The sequence below is a fragment of the Hemibagrus wyckioides genome, linkage group LG11, assembly GCF_019097595.1.
Source record: "Hemibagrus wyckioides isolate EC202008001 linkage group LG11, SWU_Hwy_1.0, whole genome shotgun sequence".
NCBI lineage: Eukaryota > Metazoa > Chordata > Actinopteri > Siluriformes > Bagridae > Hemibagrus > Hemibagrus wyckioides.
Window position 1 is genome coordinate 32,023,269 of NC_080720.1, and position 25,083 is coordinate 32,048,351.

General features: G+C 46.2%; 1 protein-coding gene across 6 annotated transcripts in view; it reads right to left on the minus strand.

The window, feature by feature from the left end:
* The window catches only part of tanc1a (tetratricopeptide repeat, ankyrin repeat and coiled-coil containing 1a), a 73,304-nt gene that overhangs the window by 41,593 nt on the left and 6,628 nt on the right, over positions 1 to 25,083 (minus strand). For 5 of the 6 annotated variants that reach the window (XM_058402137.1, XM_058402134.1, XM_058402136.1 and 2 more), the window contains exons 2-3: positions 19,768 to 19,865; positions 1,197 to 1,421 (exon numbers count right to left, since the gene is read on the minus strand). In XM_058402137.1, the coding sequence (XP_058258120.1) occupies positions 1,197 to 1,421; positions 19,768 to 19,831 (289 nt within the window). In that variant the 5' untranslated portion in view covers positions 19,832 to 19,865. Of the gene's footprint in view, positions 1 to 1,196; positions 1,422 to 19,767; positions 19,866 to 24,926; positions 25,064 to 25,083 lie in introns of all 6 variants that reach the window. The other variant, XM_058402135.1, reaches the window with a different exon arrangement.

Sequence of the window (25,083 nt, forward strand, 5' to 3'; positions counted from 1 at the left end):
GTAGTGGTAGTGGTAGTGTAGTGGTAGTGTAGTGGTAGTGGTGATGGTAGTGTAGTGGTAGTGTAGTGGTAGTGGTGATGGTAGTGTAGTGGTAGTGTAGTGGTAGTGTAGTGGTAGTGCAGTGGTAGTGGTGATGGTAGTGTAGTGGTAGTGTAGTGTAGTGTAGTGGTGATGATAGTGTAGTGGTAGTGGTAGTGGTAGTGTAGTGGTAGTGTAGTGTAGTGTAGTGTAGTGGTAGTGGTAGTGTAGTGGTAGTGTAGTGTAGTGGTGATGGTAGTGTAGTGGTAGTGTAGTGGTAGTGGTGATGGTAGTGTAGTGGTAGTGTAGTGGTAGTGTAGTGGTAGTGCAGTGGTAGTGGTGATGGTAGTGTAGTGGTAGTGTAGTGTAGTGGTGATGATAGTGTAGTGGTAGTGGTAGTGTAGTGGTAGTGGTGATGGTAGTGTAGTGGTAGTGTAGTGTAGTGGTAGTGTAGTGTAGTGGTAGTGTAGTGGTAGTGTAGTGGTAGTGGTGATGGTAGTGTAGTGGTAGTGTAGTGGTAGTGTAGTGGTAGTGGTGATGGTAGTGTAGTGGTAGTGTAGTGTAGTGGTGATGATAGTGTAGTGGTAGTGGTAGTGTAGTGGTGATGGTAGTGTAGTGGTAGTGTAGTGTAGTGGTAGTGGTGATGATAGTGTAGTGATAGTGTAGTGGTAGTGTAGTGGTAGTGGTGATGGTAGTGTAGTGGTAGTGTAGTGTAGTGGTGATGATAGTGTAGTGGTAGTGTAGTGGTAGTGTAGTGTAGTGGTAGTGGTAGTGTAGTGTAGTGGTAGTGGTGATGGTAGTGGTGATGGTAGTGGTGATGGTAGTGTAGTGGTAGTGTAGTGGTAGTGTTAGTGTAGTGATAGTGTAGTGTAGTGGTAGTTGTAGTGTAGTGATAGTGTAGTGGTAGTGGTGATGGTAGTGTAGTGGTAGTGGTGATGATAGTGTAGTGGTAGTGGTAGTGGTGATGGTAGTGTAGTGGTAGTGGTGATGATAGTGTAGTGGTAGTGGTAGTGTAGTGATAGTGTAGTGTAGTGTAGTGGTAGTGTAGTGGTAGTAGTGTAGTGGTAGTGTAGTGTAGTGTAGTGGTGATGATAGTGTAGTGGTAGTGTAGTGGTAGTGTAGTGTAGTGGTAGTGGTGATGGTAGTGTAGTGTAGTGGTAGTGGTAGTGTAGTGGTACCTGGAGACTTGGTGCTGGGTCTGAGAGGCAGCATGTATGGCTGTCGGGGAGGAAGCATCGGAGAGGACGGCAGAGACATGGACACTCCTCTGGACAAACCCAGCCTCAGGACATCCTCAGTGGGGTAGGGCTGCACCGGCAAGGGGCCGCTTCCCACGTCACCTGGAACCGTGAGCCCTCCCTCCAGAGCCTTGTGGTGGAACCTGGGGCTAAAGGACTCAGTGCCTGGGAAGAAATAAAAGACAGAGGGGATGTGAACGATTATCAGGAATGAATCAGTGGTGTTTGTCTTTGCCCTATCACGCTTCAGCAACAGACAGAGACAGAGGGAGGGGGTTAATGCACAAAGAGCAGGCTTTTATTTTTTATGCCAATTTGGCAGATTAGTGCCTCTGTAAAATACATGACACTGAAGAGAAACGTGAATCCTCGTTCGGATGGAAACGTCACGTCACACAATGACTGACAACCGAAAAAATTGTTTCCACAGCAATCATTTATTTATTTATTTACTAAACCAGTCACGAGTCAGAAATGAAGCGGTGTGTGCAAGCGTGTTTATTTGCTTCGATTTAAGAAAAAGGCGTGACACTGTAGCGAGGCGCTAAATGAAGGCCACATCACGGTCGTTCACGTGGAAAGAATCCGAGCGAGCAGGAACGACGCGGCTGTAGTTGCTGCGTCTGTGAGCAGCTGAACGTAAAATTATTATGCAACTGAACGGTCATGAAAATAAGCTGACGTGGCCTTTAATGACCCTGAGGCATTGTGGGAATTTAATTGTGCAATCCAGCAAGTCAGCAGAACAACACACACAAAATACACACCCATCAATACACCACATCATCATCATCATCATCACAACTCCAATGTCCATCTGTCCCTTCTTAGTGTTTTATTTTTCCCCAAAATGTTTTTTTTCCATGTTTGTGAGCGGTCCAGTTTCGGGTACAGCTCGGTTTCAGGCACTACGTCTTCAGCCTCGTAAAAAATCTCATTACAGCCATCGTTACCAGTGGCACTTTTCTCTCCAGCCAGTTAAACCCACAGCGAAAAGAGACGCACGCGCTGCCAGGACCAGACTCGGCTTCGACTTTCTTTCTTTCTTTTTTCTTATTATTTTTCCTCAGGGGAAATCTGAGAACAACTTTGTATGATTCCGAGCGCCAAAAAAGCAGCTCTTTCCTGTGGTCCGGGGCCTAATACTTTGAAATGGATTCTAAATACCTACTGCTTTTCATTAAACTGTGGAAAAAGAAACAGCGTGTGTGTGGGCCAGGAGTGTAGCCCACCTCTAAAAGCTCAGACCTTCCAAACTTCACACAGAAAAGAAATAGCAGAGTGTGAGAGCGTGTGTGTGTGTGTGTGTGAGAGAGAGAGAGAGAGAGAGAGAGAGAGAGAGAGAGAGAGAGTTGTGAAGTCTGAACACTTATCCCTTCTTACACTTCTAGAAGCTCGTACGTGTCAGCGATTGTGTGAGAGGAGATCTTAAGAAGTTAAATGTTGCACCAAATGGCTGTCAGTTTCAGCTCCTACAGAAACTCTGGACCGTGCAGCGTCCAGACGACATACAGTACAGTATTTGCAGTGCCGTTGCCTCAGAACGTAACCATGTACACACTTCCAGCGTGGTGCAGATTCAACATCATCACACTTATTATTGTTGATTTTTTACTTCTGGAATATTAGAAACGCATTTTTACACTTAGCCACGCCCACAATACTCCATAAAAGGTATAAACACACACCCACCAGCTCCTCCTCCATCTTTTACAGGGTTAGCTAACAGAGTTAACTAACAATTATGCAGAGTTTACTTGTGTAAATGTGCACAACCTCAGGATACGAAGGTTTTTACAATCTGTACAATTGCATATGTTGTGTAAACGTTTCTGAGAAGGACTTACAAAAAAATGTAATCATTTACACCATCTGGTATCCTGAGCAACTTACGGCATTTTATACAAATGAGCAATTGATGGTCGAAGTGGCCTTTCACAGTGACCCAGCAGCAGCAGCTTGATGGACTTGGGATTTGAACTCACAACCTTCTGAACAGTAGTCCAACACTTTAACCACTAATCTACCCCAGTACATGCTGTTAGACATGAGCGTATTATAAAAGTAATGAACTGTTTAAGTGATTACAGAAGTAGATTAGAAACGTGTCGGAGGTTTCTGTTCTTTACGCCTGCGATCATAATGCAGCAGACAGTTCTATATTTTCCCTCCACTTCACTGCCCCTGCTGCCTCGTTCAGCCACGATTAAATATTTATCCAGCTATAAATCATTCATACGTGGTGGAAATCAGGGTTTGGAGGCTTGCTGCGGTGAAATAGGTGCTGACAAATCGAGAAAAGCTTCCTGTGACTGGTTCTAGCCCGAGTGACCTCGCGTCGTCGCTAGGAACAAATTTCGGATTCTGTCGAAACGTTCTGGCCGTGACCGTTCTGAAATTCGCACAGCTCTCCCTCAGACTTGGGCAGCACTCAGAGTCTGGACAGTGTCCAGGATTTCCGAGACACGACTACCCACGACTTGTGACCCGGGGTTTTTTAATACATGAAAGACTTCCAAATAAAAAGCTCCATTTTAGATGGAGACAACTGAGCAAGATGCTTATCTTAGCTAATATAGGAAGAGATGTTGGGGGGGGGGGGTGATCCCTTCTTATGATGGTGCTAAAACAATAAAAATAGATATAAACTGATTATAATAAAATAGAAACAACTGATCAGACAAAAAAAGAAATGAAACAAAAAAACTAGCAAACTAAGGACCTTTGGTGGAATGAAATTAAAGGGAAATAATCAACACCAGTGGGTTATGCTGGCGCTCTGGTGGCTCAGTGGTAGGGTTCTCGCCTACCATACGAGAAGGCCCAGGTCCGATTCCCAGCCAATGCTTAAACCCCAGCCACTGGATGCAGTGCCAGTCCCAAGCCCGGATAAAATGGGAGGGTTGCGTCAGGAAGGGTATCTGGAGTAAAACCTGTACCAGGTTGTTGTGCCTCACACATAGGGAGCAGCCGAAAGATCAACAAGAAGAAGTGTGGTGTAATGAAGCAGAGTGGATTATTTTTAACAATTTTATTCTTCTTAACAATTTGTATATTTTAAACTGCACTGATTAAAGAAAACATGACATGAAAACATGACATCTACAGTTTAATGTCTGTGAGACAAGTTAGTTCCTGTTCTCACTTGCGTTATAGCAGATGTAAAAAGTCACTCTTCCTCACCTCATTTTTCTCTCTTGAAAATAAATAAACTGCTTTTTTCACGTTACTGAAAAACCACAAACTGGCCTGTCCAGGAGATGCTGGAAAAGGTCTTCACTGTTACAAAGAGCCGACACTGGACACTCCTTCTGTAAACAATAAATAAACTTCTCCTTACAGAAAACCTGTAATAAACCTTATTAACCTAGAATAAACCTTATTAACCAGTCATAAACCTTATTAAACTGTAATAAACCTTATTAACCTAGAATAAACCTTATTAACCTAGAATAAACCTTATTAAACTGTAATAAACCTTATTAACCTAGAATAAACCTTATTAACCTAGAATAAACCTTATTAACCAGTCATAAACCTTATTAACCAGTCATAAACCTTATTAACCAGTCATAAACCTTATTAAACTGTAATAAACCTTATGGACCTGTAATAAACCTTATGTACCTGTAATGAACCTTATTAACCAGTAATAAACCTTATTAACCAGTAATAAACCTTATTAACCAGTAATAAACCTTATTAAACTGTAATAAACCTTATTAACCTAGAATAAACCTTATTAACCAGTCATAAACCTTATTAACCAGTCATAAACCTTATTAAACTGTAATAAACCTTATGGACCTGTAATAAACCTTATGTACCTGTAATGAACCTTATTAACCAGTAATAAACCTTATTAACCAGTAATAAACCTTATTAACCAGTAATAAACCTTATTAACCTAGAATAAACCTTATTAACCAGTCATAAACCTTATTAACCAGTCATAAACCTTATTAAACTGTAATAAACCTTATGGACCTGTAATAAACCTTATGTACCTGTAATGAACCTTATTAACCAGTAATAAACCTTATTAACCAGTAATAAACCTTATTAATGTGTAAAAAACCTTATGAACCTGTAATAAACCTTATTAATGTGTAAAAAACCTTATAAACCTGTAATAAACCTTATTAAACTGTAATAAACCCTATTAATGTGTAATAAACCTTATCTGTTGTGAGAAAAAATGAGGTCATCTTTTGTCGCTGTTTAGGGGGGGCCAGGGAACACTTCCTGTCGACTGCACGAGAAGCAGGAAGTCATCAAAGATAAAATATAAAAGGGTTTGAAATGGAGCATAGCATGTTTGCCCCCCCCCCCACTTTACATCTCTGTTCCTAGCTTCCTTCCTTCTCCTTTAATTACAGCACTGCCACAGTGATTTATGGAACCTCAGCAGAAGGCAGCTGCAGTGAGCAAAAGTTTTCACACCCCTTAGAGGAGGTTGCTGTGACATTGTGGAGAGTTCTGGAACGTTCAAACACAAAACTTTCCTTTTAAAGAGCTCATTTTCCCAGAACGCAACACACACAGACTTTTTAATACCGACGGTTTGTTGCTTTGAGGTAAAATACCGACACGTCTTCGGTGGGATGGGTGGATGATTAGACAGAGACGTGAACACACAGCAGGCGAGCACATCTGGGACCCGCGCAACAAAAGACAGTGTTTAACATCTTGGAGTTATTACACTGATAAAAATCCACCGTGCGCCGCCGACATCCGGGCTCACGAGACTCATTCCCACATCCGTCTACACGGGGTTTCACCATGGCTCCTCAATTAGTCCATAATCGACTCATTAACTCCTTTTATTTATATAAGCAAGAAAATACCAGCGGAGGTGTGTCATCTGTGAGCTTGTCCAATAACAAGAAAACAATGAACAATGGAGAACATGACAAGCTCACTTCAGGGCATGGAAAAAAAAGGATGGGTTGCCAGGTTTTAAAATCATTAGTTAATTATTTCCCTATAGCACAACATCCTGAGGTGTCTTATTCCTCTTACACCAGTGCAGCATGCCACGATGACATTTTATACTTTTTATCTTGTTATATATATTTACATATACACTGATGATCTCATCATGGCACCTGTTAGTGGGTGGGATATATTAGGCAGCAAGTCAACATTTTGTCCTCAAAGTTGATGTGTTAGAAGCAGGAAAAATGGACAAGTGTAAGGATTTGAGCGAGTTTGACAAAGGGCCAAATTGTGATGGTGAAGAGACCACTGGATCAGAGCATCTCCAAAACTGCAGCTCTTGTGGGGTGTTCCCGGTCTGCAGTGGTCAGTATCTATCAAAAGTGGTCCAAGGAAGGAACAGTAGCGAACCGGCGACAGGGTCATGGGTGGTCAAGGCTCATTGATGGACCTGGGGAGTGAAGGCTGGCCCTTGTGATCCAATCCAACAGACGAGCTACTGTTGCTCAGAATGCTGAATGCTGGTTCTGATAGAAAGGTGTCAGGATACATGGTGCAGGACGGGTCAGGGCTGTTCTGGTAGCACCAACACAATATTATATGATGAGTATTTAATCCAAGATCAATAGGTGTGGAGGAAATTTAGGGTCCTGACCTCAACCCCATAGAACACCTTTGTGATGAATTAGAGTGGAGACTGTGAGCCAGACCTTCTCGTCCAACATCAGTGCCTGACCTCACAAATACACTTCTAAAGGAATGGTCAAAAATTCCCATAAACACACTCCTAAACCTTGTGGAAAGCCTTCCCAGAAGAGTTGAAGCTGTTATAGCTGCAAAGGGGCGGGACAACTCCATATTACATTCATGTGCATGTAAAGGCAGATGTGTATATATTGTATTGAGTGTGTGACGTACAGGACTCAGTGAAGGGGCTGTTGCTATAGAAACGATAGCGTATTAGAAGGAGCAGAATAAGCGTTCCTGGAGCGTGTGGAGACACAAAGAGAGCGAGGCTGCTGAGTCAGTGGGACGTGGGCTCCATCACAGCTGAGACAACACCGCTAATGGATTAAAAAAAACAACAAAAAAACAAGCCTTACTCACAACATGACGAGAGTGAGAACACAGAGTCACACACACACACACACACACACACACACACCTTTCTTACCCAAAGGGTACACTGTATATCAGTCTGCGCCTCTCCAGCATCAAACTAATCCCCCAGACCCGCGAGAACTAAAATTCAATACTCAATTTCCACAAAGTCGATGGACAGAAGGAAAAAAAATAAAAAATAAAACAACAAAACAAAAACAACAAAAAGAAAGGATTTTAAAACGTCAGAAGAGAAAAGGAAGAGAGGACGTTATTACACATGAAGAGGATCGACATCTTTTGTTTTTTTGGCTCCTTTTCATGTCCATGATTTACTACCTCTCACACTGCACAACACACACACACACACACTCCACTCTCACACTGCACAACACACACACACACACACACACACTCCACTCTCACACTGCACAACACACACACACACACACTCCACTCTCACACTGCACAACACACACACACACACACACACACACACACACACACTCCACTCTCACACTGCACAACACACACACACACACACACACTCCACTCTCACACTGCACAACACACACACACACACTCCACTCTCACACTGCACAACACACACACACACACACTCCACTCTCACACTGCACAACACACACACACACTCCACTCTCACACTGCACAACACACACACACACACTCCACTCTCACACTGCACAACACACACACACACACACACACTCCACTCTCACACTGCACAACACACACACACACACACTCCACTCTCACACTGCACAACACACACACACACACACACACACACTCCACTCTCACACTGCACAACACACACACACACTGCACAACACACACACTCCACTCTCACACACACACACACACACACACACTGCACAACACACACACACACACTCCACTCTCACACTGCACAACACACACACACACACTCCACTCTCACACTGCACAACACACACACACACACACTCCACTCTCACACTGCACAACACACACACACACACACACTCCACTCTCACACTGCACAACACACACACACACACACACACACACACTCCACTCTCACACTGCACAACACACACACACACACTCCACTCTCACACTGCACAACACACACACACACACACTCCACTCTCACACTGCACAACACACACACACACACACTCCACTCTCACACTGCACAACACACACACACACACACACACACACACACTCCACTCTCACACTGCACAACACACACACACACACTGCACAACACACACACACACACACACTCCACTCTCACACTGCACAACACACACACACTCCACTCTCACACTGCACAACACACACACACACACACACTCCACTCTCACACTGCACAACACACACACTGCACAACACACACACACACACTCCACTCTCACACTGCACAACACACACACACACACTCCACTCTCACACTGCACAACACACACACACTCCACTCTCACACTGCACAACACACACACACACACACACTCCACTCTCACACTGCACAACACACACACTGCACAACACACACACACACACACACACACTCCACTCTCACACTGCACAACACACACACACTCCACTCTCACACTGCACAACACACACACACACACACACTCCACTCTCACACTGCACAACACACACACACTCCACTCTCACACTGCACAACACACACACACACACACACACACACTCCACTCTCACACTGCACAACACACACACACTCCACTCTCACACTGCACAACACACACACACACACACACACACACTCCACTCTCACACTGCACAACACACACACACACACTGCACAACACACACACACACACACTGCACAACACACACACACACACACACTGCACAACACACACACTCCACTCTCACACTGCACAACACACACACACACACTCCACTCTCACACTGCACAACACACACACACACACTCCACTCTCACACTGCACAACAGACACACACACACACACACACACACACACACTCCACTCTCACACTGCACAACACACACACACACACTGCACAACACACACACACACACTGCACAACACACACACACACTGCACAACACACACACACACTGCACAACACACACACTCCACTCTCACACTGCACAACACACACACACACACACATTCCACTCTCACACTGCACAACACACACACACACACACATTCCACTCTCACACTGCACAACACACACACACACACTCCACTCTCACACTGCACAACACACACACACACACACTCCACTCTCACACTGCACAACACACACACACACACTCCACTCTCACACTGCACAACACACACACACACACACACACACACACATTCCACTCTCACACTGCACAACACACACACACACACTCCACTCTCACACTGCACAACACACACACACACTCCACTCTCACACTGCACAACACACACACACACACACTCCACTCTCACACTGCACAACACACACACACACACACTCCACTCTCACACTGCACAACACACACACACACACTCCACTCTCACACTTCACAACACACACACACACACACACTCCACTCTCACACTGCACAACACACACACTGCACAACACACACACACTCCACTCTCACACTGCACAACACACACACTGCACAACACACACACACACTCCACTCTCACACTGCACAACACACACACACTCCACTCTCACACTGCACAACACACACACACACACACACACACACACACTGCACAACACACACACACACACTCCACTCTCACACTGCACAACACACACACACACACTGCACAACACACACACACACACACTGCACAACACACACACTCCACTCTCACACTGCACAACACACACACACACACACACTCCACTCTCACACTGCACAACACACACACACACACACACTCCACTCTCACACTGCACAACACACACACACACACACATACACACACTGCACAACACACACACTCCACTCTCACACTGCACAACACACACACACACACACACACTCCACTCTCACACTGCACAACACACACACACACACACACTCCACTCTCACACTGCACAACACACACACACACACTGCACAACACACACACACACTGCACAACACACACACTCCACTCTCACACTGCACAACACACACACACACACACTCCACTCTCACACTGCACAACACACACACACACACACACTCCACTCTCACACTGCACAACACACACACACACACACACACTCCACTCTCACACTGCACAACACACACACTGCACAACACACACACACACACACTCCACTCTCACACTGCACAACACACACACTGCACAACACACACACACTCCACTCTCACACTGCACAACACACACACTGCACAACACACACACACACACTCCACTCTCACACTGCACAACACACACACACTCCACTCTCACACTGCACAACACACACACACACACACACACACACACTGCACAACACACACACACACACACACACACACTCCACTCTCACACTGCACAACACACACACACACACACACACTCCACTCTCACACTGCACAACACACACACACACACACACACTCCACTCTCACACTGCACAACACACACACACACACACTCCACTCTCACACTGCACAACACACACACACACACACTCCACTCTCACACTGCACAACACACACACACACACACTCCACTCTCACACTGCACAACACACACACACACACACTCCACTCTCACACTGCACAACACACACACACACACACTCCACTCTCACACTGCACAACACACACACACACACACACACACACTCCACTCTCACACTGCACAACACACACACACACACACACACACTCCACTCTCACACTGCACAACACACACACACACACACACACACTCCACTCTCACACTGCACAACACACACACACACACACTCCACTCTCACACTGCACAACACACACACACACACACTCCACTCTCACACTGCACAACACACACACACACACACTCCACTCTCACACTGCACAACACACACACACACACACTCCACTCTCACACTGCACAACACACACACACACACACACACACACACACACTCCACTCTCACACTGCACAACACACACACACACACACTCCACTCTCACACTGCACAACACACACACACACACTCCACTCTCACACTGCACAACACACACACACACACACTCCACTCTCACACTGCACAACACACACACACACACACTCCACTCTCACACTGCACAACACACACACACACACACTCCACTCTCACACTGCACAACACACACACACACACACTCCACTCTCACACTGCACAACACACACACACACACACTCCACTCTCACACTGCACAACACACACACACACACACACACACTCCACTCTCACACTGCACAACACACACACACACACTCCACTCTCACACTGCACAACACACACACACACACACTCCACTCTCACACTGCACAACACACACACACACACACTCCACTCTCACACTGCACAACACACACACACACACTCCACTCTCACACTGCACAACACACACACACACACACACACTCCACTCTCACACTGCACAACACACACACACACACTCCACTCTCACACTGCACAACACACACACACACACACACACTCCACTCTCACACTGCACAACACACACACACACACACACACACTCCACTCTCACACTGCACAACACACACACACACTGCACAACACACACACACACACACACTGCACAACACACACACTCCACTCTCACACTGCACAACACACACACACACTCCACTCTCACACTGCACAACACACACACACACACACACACACTCCACTCTCACACTGCACAACACACACACACACACACTCCACTCTCACACTGCACAACACACACACACACACACACACACTCCACTCTCACACTGCACAACACACACACACTCCACTCTCACACTGCACAACACACACACACACACACACACTCCACTCTCACACTGCACAACACACACACACACACACACTCCACTCTCACACTGCACAACACACACACTGCACAACACACACACACACACACACACTCCACTCTCACACTGCACAACACACACACTGCACAACACACACACACTCCACTCTCACACTGCACAACACACACACTGCACAACACACACACACACACACACACACACACACTCCACTCTCACACTGCACAACACACACACACTCCACTCTCACACTGCACAACACACACACACACACACACACACACACACACTGCACAACACACACACACACACTCCACTCTCACACTGCACAACACACACACACACACACTCCACTCTCACACTGCACAACACACACACCCACACTCCACTCTCCCACTGCACAACACACACACACACACACTCCACTCTCACACTGCACAACACACACACACACACACACTCCACTCTCACACTGCACAACACACACACACACACTCCACTCTCACACTGCACAACACACACACACACACACTCCACTCTCACACTGCACAACACACACACACACACACTCCACTCTCACACTGCACCACACACACACACACACACACACACACTCCACTCTCACACTGCACAACACACACACACTCCACTCTCACACTGCACAACACACACACACACACTCCACTCTCACACTGCACAACACACACACACACACACACACACACTCCACTCTCACACTGCACAACACACACACACACTCCACTCTCACACTGCACAACACACACACACACACACACACACACTCCACTCTCACACTGCACAACACACACACTGCACAACACACACACACACACACACTCCACTCTCACACTGCACAACACACACACACACTGCACAACACACACACTCCACTCTCACACACACACACACACACACACTGCACAACACACACACACACTCCACTCTCACACTGCACAACACACACACTGCACAACACACACACACACACACACACTCCACTCTCACACTGCACAACACACACACTGCACAACACACACACACACTCCACTCTCACACTGCACAACACACACACACACACACTGCACAACACACACACACACACACACTGCACAACACACACACTCCACTCTCACACTGCACAACACACACACACACACTCCACTCTCACACTGCACAACACACACACACACACTCCACTCTCACACTGCACAACACACACACTGCACAACACACACACACACACACACACACTCCACTCTCACACTGCACAACACACACACTGCACAACACACACACACACTCCACTCTCACACTGCACAACACACACACTGCACAACACACACACACACTCCACTCTCACACTGCACAACACACACACTGCACAACACACACACACACACACACTGCACAACACACACACACTCCACTCTCACACTGCACAACACACACACACACACACACACACACACACACACACTGCACAACACACACACACACACTCCACTCTCACACTGCACAACACACACACACACACACACACTCCACTCTCACACTGCACAACACACACACACACACACTCCACTCACACTGCACAACACACACACACACACACACACTCCACTCTCACACTGCACAACACACACACACACACACACACTCCACTCTCACACTGCACAACACACACACACACACACACACTCCACTCTCACACTGCACAACACACACACACACACACACTGCACAACACACACACACACACACACTGCACAACACACACACACACTGCACAACACACACACTCCACTCTCACACTGCACAACACACACACACACACACACACTGCACAACACACACACACACTCCACTCTCACACTGCACAACACACACACTGCACAACACACACACTGCACAACACACACACACACTCCACTCTCACACTGCACAACACACACACACACACACTCCACTCTCACACTGCACAACACACACACACACTCCACTCTCACACTGCACAACACACACACACTGCACAACACACTCCACTCTCACACTGCACAACACACACACACTGCACAACACACACACACACTCCACTCTCACACTGCACAACACACACACACTGCACAACACACACACACACTCCACTCTCACACTGTACAACACACACACACTGCACAACACACACACACACACTCCACTCTCACACTGCACAACACACACACACTGCACAACACACACACACACACACACACACTCCACTCTCACACTGCACAACACACACACACACACACTCCACTCTCACACTGCACAACACACACACACACACACACTCCACTCTCACACTGCACAACACACACACTGCACAACACACACACACACACACTCCACTCTCACACTGCACAACACACACACACACACTCCACTCTCACACTACACAACACACACACTGCACAACACACACACACACACACACTGCACAACACACACACACACACACACTCCACTCTCACACTGCACAACACACACACACACACTCCACTCTCACACTGCACAACACACACACACACACACTCCACTCTCACACTGCACAACACACACACACACACACTCCACTCTCACACTGCACAACACACACACTGCACAACACACACACACACACACTCCACTCTCACACTGCACAACACACACACTGCACAACACACACACACACACACTCCACTCTCACACTGCACAACACACACACACACACACACACTCCACTCTCACACTGCACAACACACACACTCCACTCTCACACTGCACAACACACACACACACACTGCACAACACACACACACACACACACTCCACTCTCACACTGCACAACACACACACACTGCACAACACACACACACACACACTCCACTCTCACACTGCACAACACACACACTGCACAGCACACACACACACACTGCACAACACACACACACACACTGCACAACACACACACACACACACACACTCCACTCTCACACTGCACAACACACACACTGCACAACACACACACACACACTGCACAACACACACACTGCACAACACACACACACACACACTCCACTCTCACACTGCACAACACACACACACTGCACAACACACACACACTGCACAACACACTCCACTCTCACACTGCACAACACACACACACACTCCACTCTCACACTGCACAACACACACACACACTCCACTCTCACACTGCACAACACACACACACTGCACAACACACACACACACCCCACTCCCACACTGCACAACACACACACACTGCACAACACACACACACACTCCACTCTCACACTGCACAACACACACACACTGCACAACACACACACACACACTCCACTCTCACACTGCACAACACACACACACTGCACAACACACACACACACACTCCACTCTCACACTGCACAACACACACACACTGCACAACACACACACACACACTCCACTCTCACACTGCACAACACACACACTGCACAACACACACACACACACACTCCACTCTCACACTGCACAACACACACACACACACACACTCCACTCTCACACTGCACAACACACACACTGCACAACACACACACACACACTCCACTCTCACACTGCACAACACACACACACACACTCCACTCTCACACTACACAACACACACACTGCACAACACACACACACACACTGCACAACACACACACTCCACTCTCACACTGCACAACACACACACTGCACAACACACACACACACACTGCACAACACACACACACACACTCCACTCTCACACTGCACAACACACACACTGCACAACACACACACACACACACACACACACACACACTCCACTCTCACACTGCACAACACACACACACACACACACACACACTCCACTCTCACACTGCACAACACACACACACACTGCACAACACACACACACACACTCCACTCTCACACTGCACAACACACACACACACTGCACAACACACACACACACACTCCACTCTCACACTGCATAACACACACACTGCACAACACACACACACACACACACACACTCCACTCTCACACTGCACAACACACACACTGCACAACACACACACACACTGCACAACACACACACTCCACTCTCACACTGCACAACACACACACTCCACTCTCACACTGCACAACACACACACACACACTCCACTCTCACACTGCACAACACACACACACACACTCCACTCTCACACTGCACAACACACACACACACTCCACTCTCACACTGCACAACACACACACACACTCCACTCTCACACTGCACAACACACACACACTGCACAACACACACACACACACACACACACACTCCACTCTCACACTGCACAACACACACACACTCCACTCTCACACTGCACAACACACACACACTCCACTCTCACACTGCACAACACACACACACTGCACAACACACACACACACACACTCCACTCTCACACTGCACAACACACACACACACTCCACTCTCACACTGCACAACACACACACACTCCACTCTCACACTGCACAACACACACACACTCCACTCTCACACTGCACAACACACACACACTCCACTCTCACACAGTTACAGTCACACTCTAACTGATGATGATGATGATGATGATGGATATTATATGATCAGATCGGCCCTTGCAGAGTGTCCATATTGAAATCTCAAGCTTTTATGTGCAAAACATCACGTGAAGCGGTCTGTGTGTGTGTGTGTGTGTGTGTGTGTGTGTGTGAATGAGAGAGAAAGTGAACAGCGAGTGACTCACTGAGTGAGAAGTCTATAAACCTCAGCTCTCTCAGAGCGGTTACGTAATCAGCCGTGTGTTTAAGGGAATTTAGAAGCTAATAACCCGGCGGCGTTGCGGTGTCTGCCGCCGAGGTGCCAAGTTTCCACTCGTTCCTCTCAGCTTGGCTCCGGGCAGCAGAGACGCTGTCGCGAGGAACACAGGAGGCTTTGTGAGTGTAGTAAACAGCTCAGGAGACGAGGGTGGCTGTAAATCTGCAGCACAACCGTAAAAAAATAAAAAATCACCCACACTCGTTTGTTGGAGTTATAATGAGATGTCCTTCCTGATCAAATAATAATAATAATAATGTTGATTATAAACCTAGTGCTATATTTATACTGTGTAGACGTTCAGAGAGGATAAAGCGGTGTGAATGACTGCGCTCCACATTTTCTCTAAATTCATAAATAAGGAAGAGTCTGGTCACCTGGTCACTGTCTCACCTACACACTGGAAAAAAAACCCACCTGCTTCCTGCTCCAGACTTCCTCGAGTTGTGTGAACTCTTCCTTCCTCGACATTTCGAGGCATAACTCACAGACGCAAGGGGGGGGGGGAGGGAGGGAGGGAGGGAGGAAGGAAGGAAGGAAGGAAGGAAGGAAGGAAGGAAGGAAGGAAGGAAGGAAAATAAATGCAGGACAAAAAAAGGGTCTGTGTTGCAACACAGTTGATGAACATCTAGGATTGTGTACTCATGAGTGCAACATAGCGCACACACACACACACACACACACACACACACACACACACGTTAAATAACGAGTCTTGCGCAGGTGTTTTGCTACAGTGAAATAACAGTGAGAGCCAGACAGTCGTCATCGCTTTATTAGTATTAGTAAATTATGGATGGATGGATGGATGGAATGGTGGGTGGATGTATGGCTGTATGGATGTATGTATGTATGGATGGGTGGATAGATGGATGCATGGATGGAAGGGTGGGTGGACGGTATGGGTGGACGGATGGATGGATGGGGGGACAGTATGGGTGGACGGATGGATGGGAGGATGGATGGATGAACGAAGGGATGGGTGGACAGACAGATGGATGGATGCTTTGGATACTCTACGTTTGCTTCCAAAATCCACTTCTGGTGCAGTGGGAGAAAGAAAATGATCTGGTCTGTTGCTGTAAGTGGTGTATGTTGTATTATTGAGCTCCTGCTGAAGTTCTCCTGGAGATTTTGGCTCCATTTTGTTTTTCTTTATTTTATTACTTTCACCTTTTCAGCAGGTTACAGCTTTCTTTAATAACATATCCCTTCCTCTTATTACATTCACTTCTTTTGGGGAATCTTGATGCACGGTTTTCTCCGGGTTCTGTTTGTTGTCTCTCAGACTTTGACATGACACAGTTAAAGTGAGCAGAGTGACGTTAAGCGCAGAGAGGGGGAGAGGTTAATTGGAGCGTCTCGTCTCTGGGGGAGAGGAATCAGGGCCAGACTGTACCGCTGTACCGTTACAGTGTCAGATACCACGTCATGAGGACAGAGTTCTCGAGGACCAGGTTCGTGTCGGACATGTGTTTGTCGTGTGGACGTGAAGGACACACTGTGTTTACTCGTGTTAGCAGAGATGAACTGCTGTTCATGTCACTACAGGGCTCATAAAATTGAGTTACATTTCTTCCCCAGCTAACAGAAGGACCAAATCAGGGACATGGGGGTGGAGCCAAAAACAGTCCAGGTCACCAATAGGTCAAAAAAAAAATCACTAACATTGCAAATACAAGACATACACAGATCAGGCATAACATTATGACCACCTGCCTAATATTATGTTGGACCCCCTTGTGCTACCAAAACAGCCCTGACCCGTCAAGGCATGGACTCCTCTAGATCCCTGAAGGTGTGCTGTGGAATCTGGCACCAAGACGTTAGCAGCAGATCCTTTAAGTCCTGTATATTGCAACTTACAGGACATAAAGGATACTTTTTATAGATACTGACCACTGCACCCCACAAGAGCTGCAGTTTTGGAGATGCTCTGATCCAGTGATCTTTTCACTGATGTCTTCATGTTCACTACTTGCTCACTATGCAGGGTGTGCACTCGGTGACCAGTACTCGATGACCAGTACTCGATGGCCAGTACTCGATGGCCAGTACTCGATGGCCAGTACTCGATGGCCAATACTCGATGGCCAATACTCGACTGGCCAATACTTGATGACCAATACTCGACTGGCCAATACACGATGACCAATACTTGATGGCTAATACTCGATGGCCAATACTACATAATTATCCACAGGCTTTTTCCCTGACAAAATATCTTCAGTCACTCTAAATGTATTGGCACCCTTGGCTTTGCAGTGTGATGTGGATCTCCGTGAGCATTTTAGTGTGACGTAGCCGCCACAGAGCGTTCTCTTCCTGGCATTTCCTCTGACTGGACACAAGTCTGAGCTTACTTTAGTGACTGGACCCGTGAACAAAATAAATTTGATGATATAAAGCATGTAAAGAATTTCATAGACCCCCCCCAAGACCTACACACACACACACACACACATACACACAGAATGTAATTGTGTCGCTGTAAGTGAATAGAAATCAAGCTGTGTGTTCCTACCTGCGTCCTTCTTCCTCCCTCTTCCTCCTCGCTCCTGTACACTCCTCTGTCCTGTCTTACGCATGACCTCCACCTCTGGGTTGTTGTTTTGTTATTCACTGTGCCAAAAAAAATACAAAAGCCACTTAATCAGAAAGGATGTAATGAGGAAATGCTTAAATTTTGTTTTAATTTGATAATCCCGAGGTTTGATTAGCTGCTGAAGGCAATTTCCTGGTGTCCTTCTACATTTCCTGGATGTTTTTTTTCTTCTGGGCTTCAGGAAGCAGGGTTTGCCCGTAAAGCAGCGCTAGGATTTGTGCGTCACGCCATTACAAAAATGCAAAGACTCCAAAATAACAATAACAATAATGTTCTTAAAGCAATTGATAATTCTTAGATTCACCTGCAAGAAAAAATATCATTTCATGAAAGGATTGTATAAATGCATTTTTTTATTAGAAAAAAAGAGCTAAAAAGTACAATAGTGACTTGGAAGCTACTGAGGAGATTAGGAAACAGAAAAAAAATAAATGAAACATTAAGTTTCACAAACACTCCTTCATGATCGTGTGACAGAAAGGGAAAAAAGTGTTATTAGGATGAAGAAAAAAACTCTAAATAATAACAGTGAAAAAGTTGGATAAATGGATGGATAGGTGGATAATTGGGTGGATGGATGGGTGGACGGACAGATGGGTGGGTGGACGGGTGGATGGATGGATGGGTGGACGGGCGGGCGGACGGATGGATGGAAGGGTAGGTGGATAGATGGGTGGATGGATGGATGGATGGGTGGATGGACGGACAGATGGACGGGTGGATGGATGGAAGGTTAAGTGGATAGATGGGTGGATGGATGGATGGATGGATGGGTGGACGGACAGATGGACGGGTGGATGGATGGAAGGGTAAGTGGATAGATGGGTGGATGGATGGATGGGTGGACGGACAGATGGACGGGTGGATGGATGGAAGGGTAAGTGGATAGATGGGTGGATGGATGGATGGATGGGTGGATGGACGGACAGATGGACGGGTGGATGGATGGAAGGTTAAGTGGATAGATGGGTGGATGGGTGGACGGACAGATGGACGGATGGATGGATGGAAGGGTAAGTGGATAGATGGGTGGATGGATGGATGGGTGGACGGACAGATGGACGGGTGGATGGATGGAAGGGTAAGTGGATAGATGGGTGGATAGATGGAAGGGTGGACGGACAGATGGACGGGTGGATGGATGGAAGGGTAAGTGGATAGATGGGTGGATAGATGGAAGGGTGGACGGACAGATGGACGGGTGGATGGATGGAAGGGTAAGTGGATAGATGGGTGGATGGATGGATGGATGGGTGGACGGACAGATGGACGGGTGGATGGATGGAAGGGTAAGTGGATAGATGGACGGATGGATGGAAGGGTGGATGGGCGGACGGATGGGTGGATGAATGGATGGACCAGAAAGGGAAAAAAAAGTGATGGGTGACAGAAAGGGGAAGAAAAGTTTTGTTAGGATAAAGAAAAAACAGTTTAAAAAGTTTGTATCTCTGTTATCTGAGAGAAACCTGTAACAGCAGCATAGCGTGATGGAGCAAAGCGCCCGTTACCATGACGACGTAGCGAAGCGTTTACACTGCATCATAGTGTAACATAAATAACTCTTTCATCCAGTTAAAAACTATAGAAACATTAAGGCAATCTCCTGTCAGAGCTGATGCGACAGAAACCCTTCTGACCAATCAGGACGGAGAATTCAAGCACCTCCCACTCCGATCAAACATCAGGAGGATGCAAAGTCTCCATTCAGCTCTGAACATGCGGGTGTCAACAATTTTTGCCAGCATGATCTAGGGCATTCTTCAGAACGAACAATCGGAGGAAATGCCGCAGTGTCTGGCGGTGATGTCAGAGCGGCTGAAGCGGCCGGATAAGCCTCGCCCATCTGTCCTGTTCCTGCTTGAATGTCACATGCTGATGAATCTGATCCATGATCTTTCAGTCTACAGGCCCATCCATATGATGATGATGACGATGTTGTTGATGATGACAATGATGAGGACGATGTTGATGATGATATGAAGGTGTCTAGATTCTACACCAATAAATACTGACTTCCGTTTTTTTTTTCCTCACAAAAGTCTCTCGATTCTCCTCTGATCCTGGTTTAGGGCATTTGGGTAGAAAACATCCTGAATTCTGTAGAGGAGAGCTCATGGGAAAATAAGTCCAGCATTATTAAAATTGCATGTTGCAGACCACCAGCGGTTTGGGGTTTAAAGCTCATAATTAACCCCCGGGTCCAGACGGAGGTCTCTCTGTGTTCTCTGGAGATTTCCTCGTCGCTCAGACACAGAGAGGAGAACAGAGTGAGGACGAGTCAGAAGTCCACACACACACACACACACACACACACAGGCTACAAGTCAGAGATGAAACCTAGTGCCCAAACAAATAATAAACCACTTCAGTGTGTGCAGTTATAAGAAAATCATCAACACTGATATGGTGTGATTCAGCCACAAACAAACAAACAAACGTTTTATTCCTCTTAAACAACAGCAATCTTCCAATGCTAACATTTTAAAGTCGTATTTATCCATTTCTAGTTGCTAAATTTAATTGAAAAATGACAGTGTGCCATGTTACAGAGAAACCACAAAGCCCCTCTGTCCTGAAGAGCTTCCATAACATTAAACAATGTTCCTTAATCTTCTACTGGTGAAGAGTCGAAAGCTTTTATAAAAAGATCCTCCAACATGGATGATGGAAACCTTTTCTGCAAAACTCATCATTTTATCTGTGGATCTGAGAAGCTCCTACTTTCCGTGTGATGGAAACACACCAGGATGGCGGAGGGGGTTGCTGCTACGTGCCACATTAACAGCGGTATCTCGTTTTATCCTGGAGTCCCGCCCACCGCTACGCACACAGACACACGTTTCTCACAGCTGAGGAGCCTGCACGTGCGCTACATGGATCAATTAGAGCATGACGACGTGTGTCACGCACCCACAACGCTGACCACAGACTTGGGGAGGACTTTCTGGGATTGATTAGTTGCCACCGGGCCGAGCAGCAAATCCTTAATCCATTCCAGATTCACTTTAAAACGGGGCACAGAGCAAACCAGGGGCGACACTAATAACTGGGATTTAACATGGAGACCACATCCTACTGCTCCGAGACGTGGGCTCTGATCATGACGCATCCGAGAGAGAGACAGAGAGAGAGAGAGAGAGAGAGAGAGAGAGAGAGAGAGAGAAGAAGAAGAATGAAAGAAAGAAAGAGAGAGAGAGAGAAGGAGAAAAGGAGAAAGGGAGAAAGAAAGAAAGAAAGAAAGAAAGAAAGAAAGAAAGAAAGAAAGAAAGAAAGAAAGAGGGGGGAGCGAGAGAGACAGACAAAGACAGAGAGAGAGATATAGACAGAGAGAGAGATAGACAGACAGAAAGAAAGAAAGAAAGAAAGAAAGAAAGACAGAAAGAGAGAGAAGGAGAAAGAGAGAGAGAAGAAGAATGAAGGAAAGAAAGAGAGAGAGAGGAGAAAAGGAGAAAAGGAGAAAGAAAGAAAGAAAGAAAGAAAGAAAGAAAGAAAGACAGAAAGAGAGAGAAGGAGAAAGAGAGAGAGAAGAAGAATGAAGGAAAGAAAGAGAGAGAGAGAGGAGAAAAGGAGAAAAGGAGAAAAGGAGAAAGAAAGAAAGAAAGAAAGAAAGAAAGAAAGAAAGAAAGAAAGAAAGAAAGAAAGAAAGAAAGAAAGAAAGAAAGAGGGGGGAGCGAGAGAGACAGACAAAGACAGAGAGAGAGATATAGACAGAGAGAGAGATAGACAGACAGAGAGAAGAAGAAAGACAGAAAGAAAGAAAGAAAGAAAGAAAGAAAGAAAGTAAGAAAAGGAGAAAGTGAGAGAGAAGAAGAAGAATGAAGGAAAGAAAGAGAGAGAGAGAGAGAGAAGGAGAAAAGGAGAAAAGGAGAAAGAAAGAAAGAAAGAAAGAAAGAAAGAAAGAAAGAAAGAAAGAAAGAAAGAAAGAAAGAAAGAAAGAAAGAAAAGGAGAAAGAGAGAGAGAAGAAGAAGAATGAAGGAAAGAAAGAGAGAGAGAGAGGAGAAAAGGAGAAAAGGAGAAAAGGAGAAAGAAAGAAAGAAAGAAAGAAAGAAAGAAAGAAAGAAAGAAAGAAAGAAAGAAAGAAAGAAAGAAGGGGGAGCGAGAGAGACAGAAAGACAGAGAGAGAGATATAGACAGAGAGAGAGATAGACAGAGAGAGAGATAGACAGACAGAGAGAAGAAGAAAGAAAGAAAGAAAGAAAGAAAGAAAGAAAGAAAGAAAGAAAGAAAAGGAGAAAGAGAGAGAGAAGAAGAAGAATGAAGGAAAGAAAGAGAGAGAGAGAGAGAGAAGGAGAAAAGGAGAAAGGGAGAAAGAAAGAAAGGGAGAAAGAAAGAAAGAAAGAAAGAAAGAAAGAGAGAGAGAAGGAGAAAGAGAGAGAGAAGAAGAAGAATGAAGGAAAGAGAGAGAGAGAGAGAGAGCATCCACTCTCATGCTGTTTCTGTATCCTCTCCCTGAGCGCAGCAGGAGGTAAATGTTCTCCTGCTACCCGGCTGCTGACGTCAGGTCACTCGAACCCTGCTCCTGTTTCTCATTACACACATGAAAGGGTTAAAGCCTGACCACAGACATGATGAAGGAGGCTGAGAACTTCCACAGAATATAAACCCTGCACTGCTTCAGCGATCCTGTCAAACATCTCACTCATGAACCTCTCCACCAGTCTGCGAGTTCATCTTTATTTATTCTGGAGGGTGTATTTACTGGACCGGCGCCCTGCGGAACCTGGGGCCGAGCCCAGAACAAATCTGCAGCATGTGGGGTTTAGCATCCCGCTGCCGCGTATGAACCCTATTCTGCTGAACAGGATCTGAACCGATTTTCCGTTACTTTCATGCTAGAACGCCTTTTTCTGCTCGGATCTGGAGGAAATTTAATCTAGATTACTCCATAGCTCTCTTTCCCTCTTAGACGTGTTCGAGAGTTGGAGAAATCAAAAAAATATTTTTGACCTCTGTGTGTTCGAGCTACAAAGTGGCGGAAGGGAAAAAAAAAAAGAAAAGCTAGCATGGATGTTAGCCGGATAAACAGTGATCGATTTAAGACGTGAATCTGATCTAAAGCTGGTACTAAAAATAATACCTTTCAGCGCTCGTGATGTGAGCGGCCATTTTGTTTTTGACATCACTTGCTGAACTCAGGGTTGAGGAGTAGAAAGTCCAGGCTGAAGAGTCTGTGTTTTCTTTGGGTTTTAACCGGGAAGAGCTGAAAAACATTAGCTGAAACAGACAGATCGCTA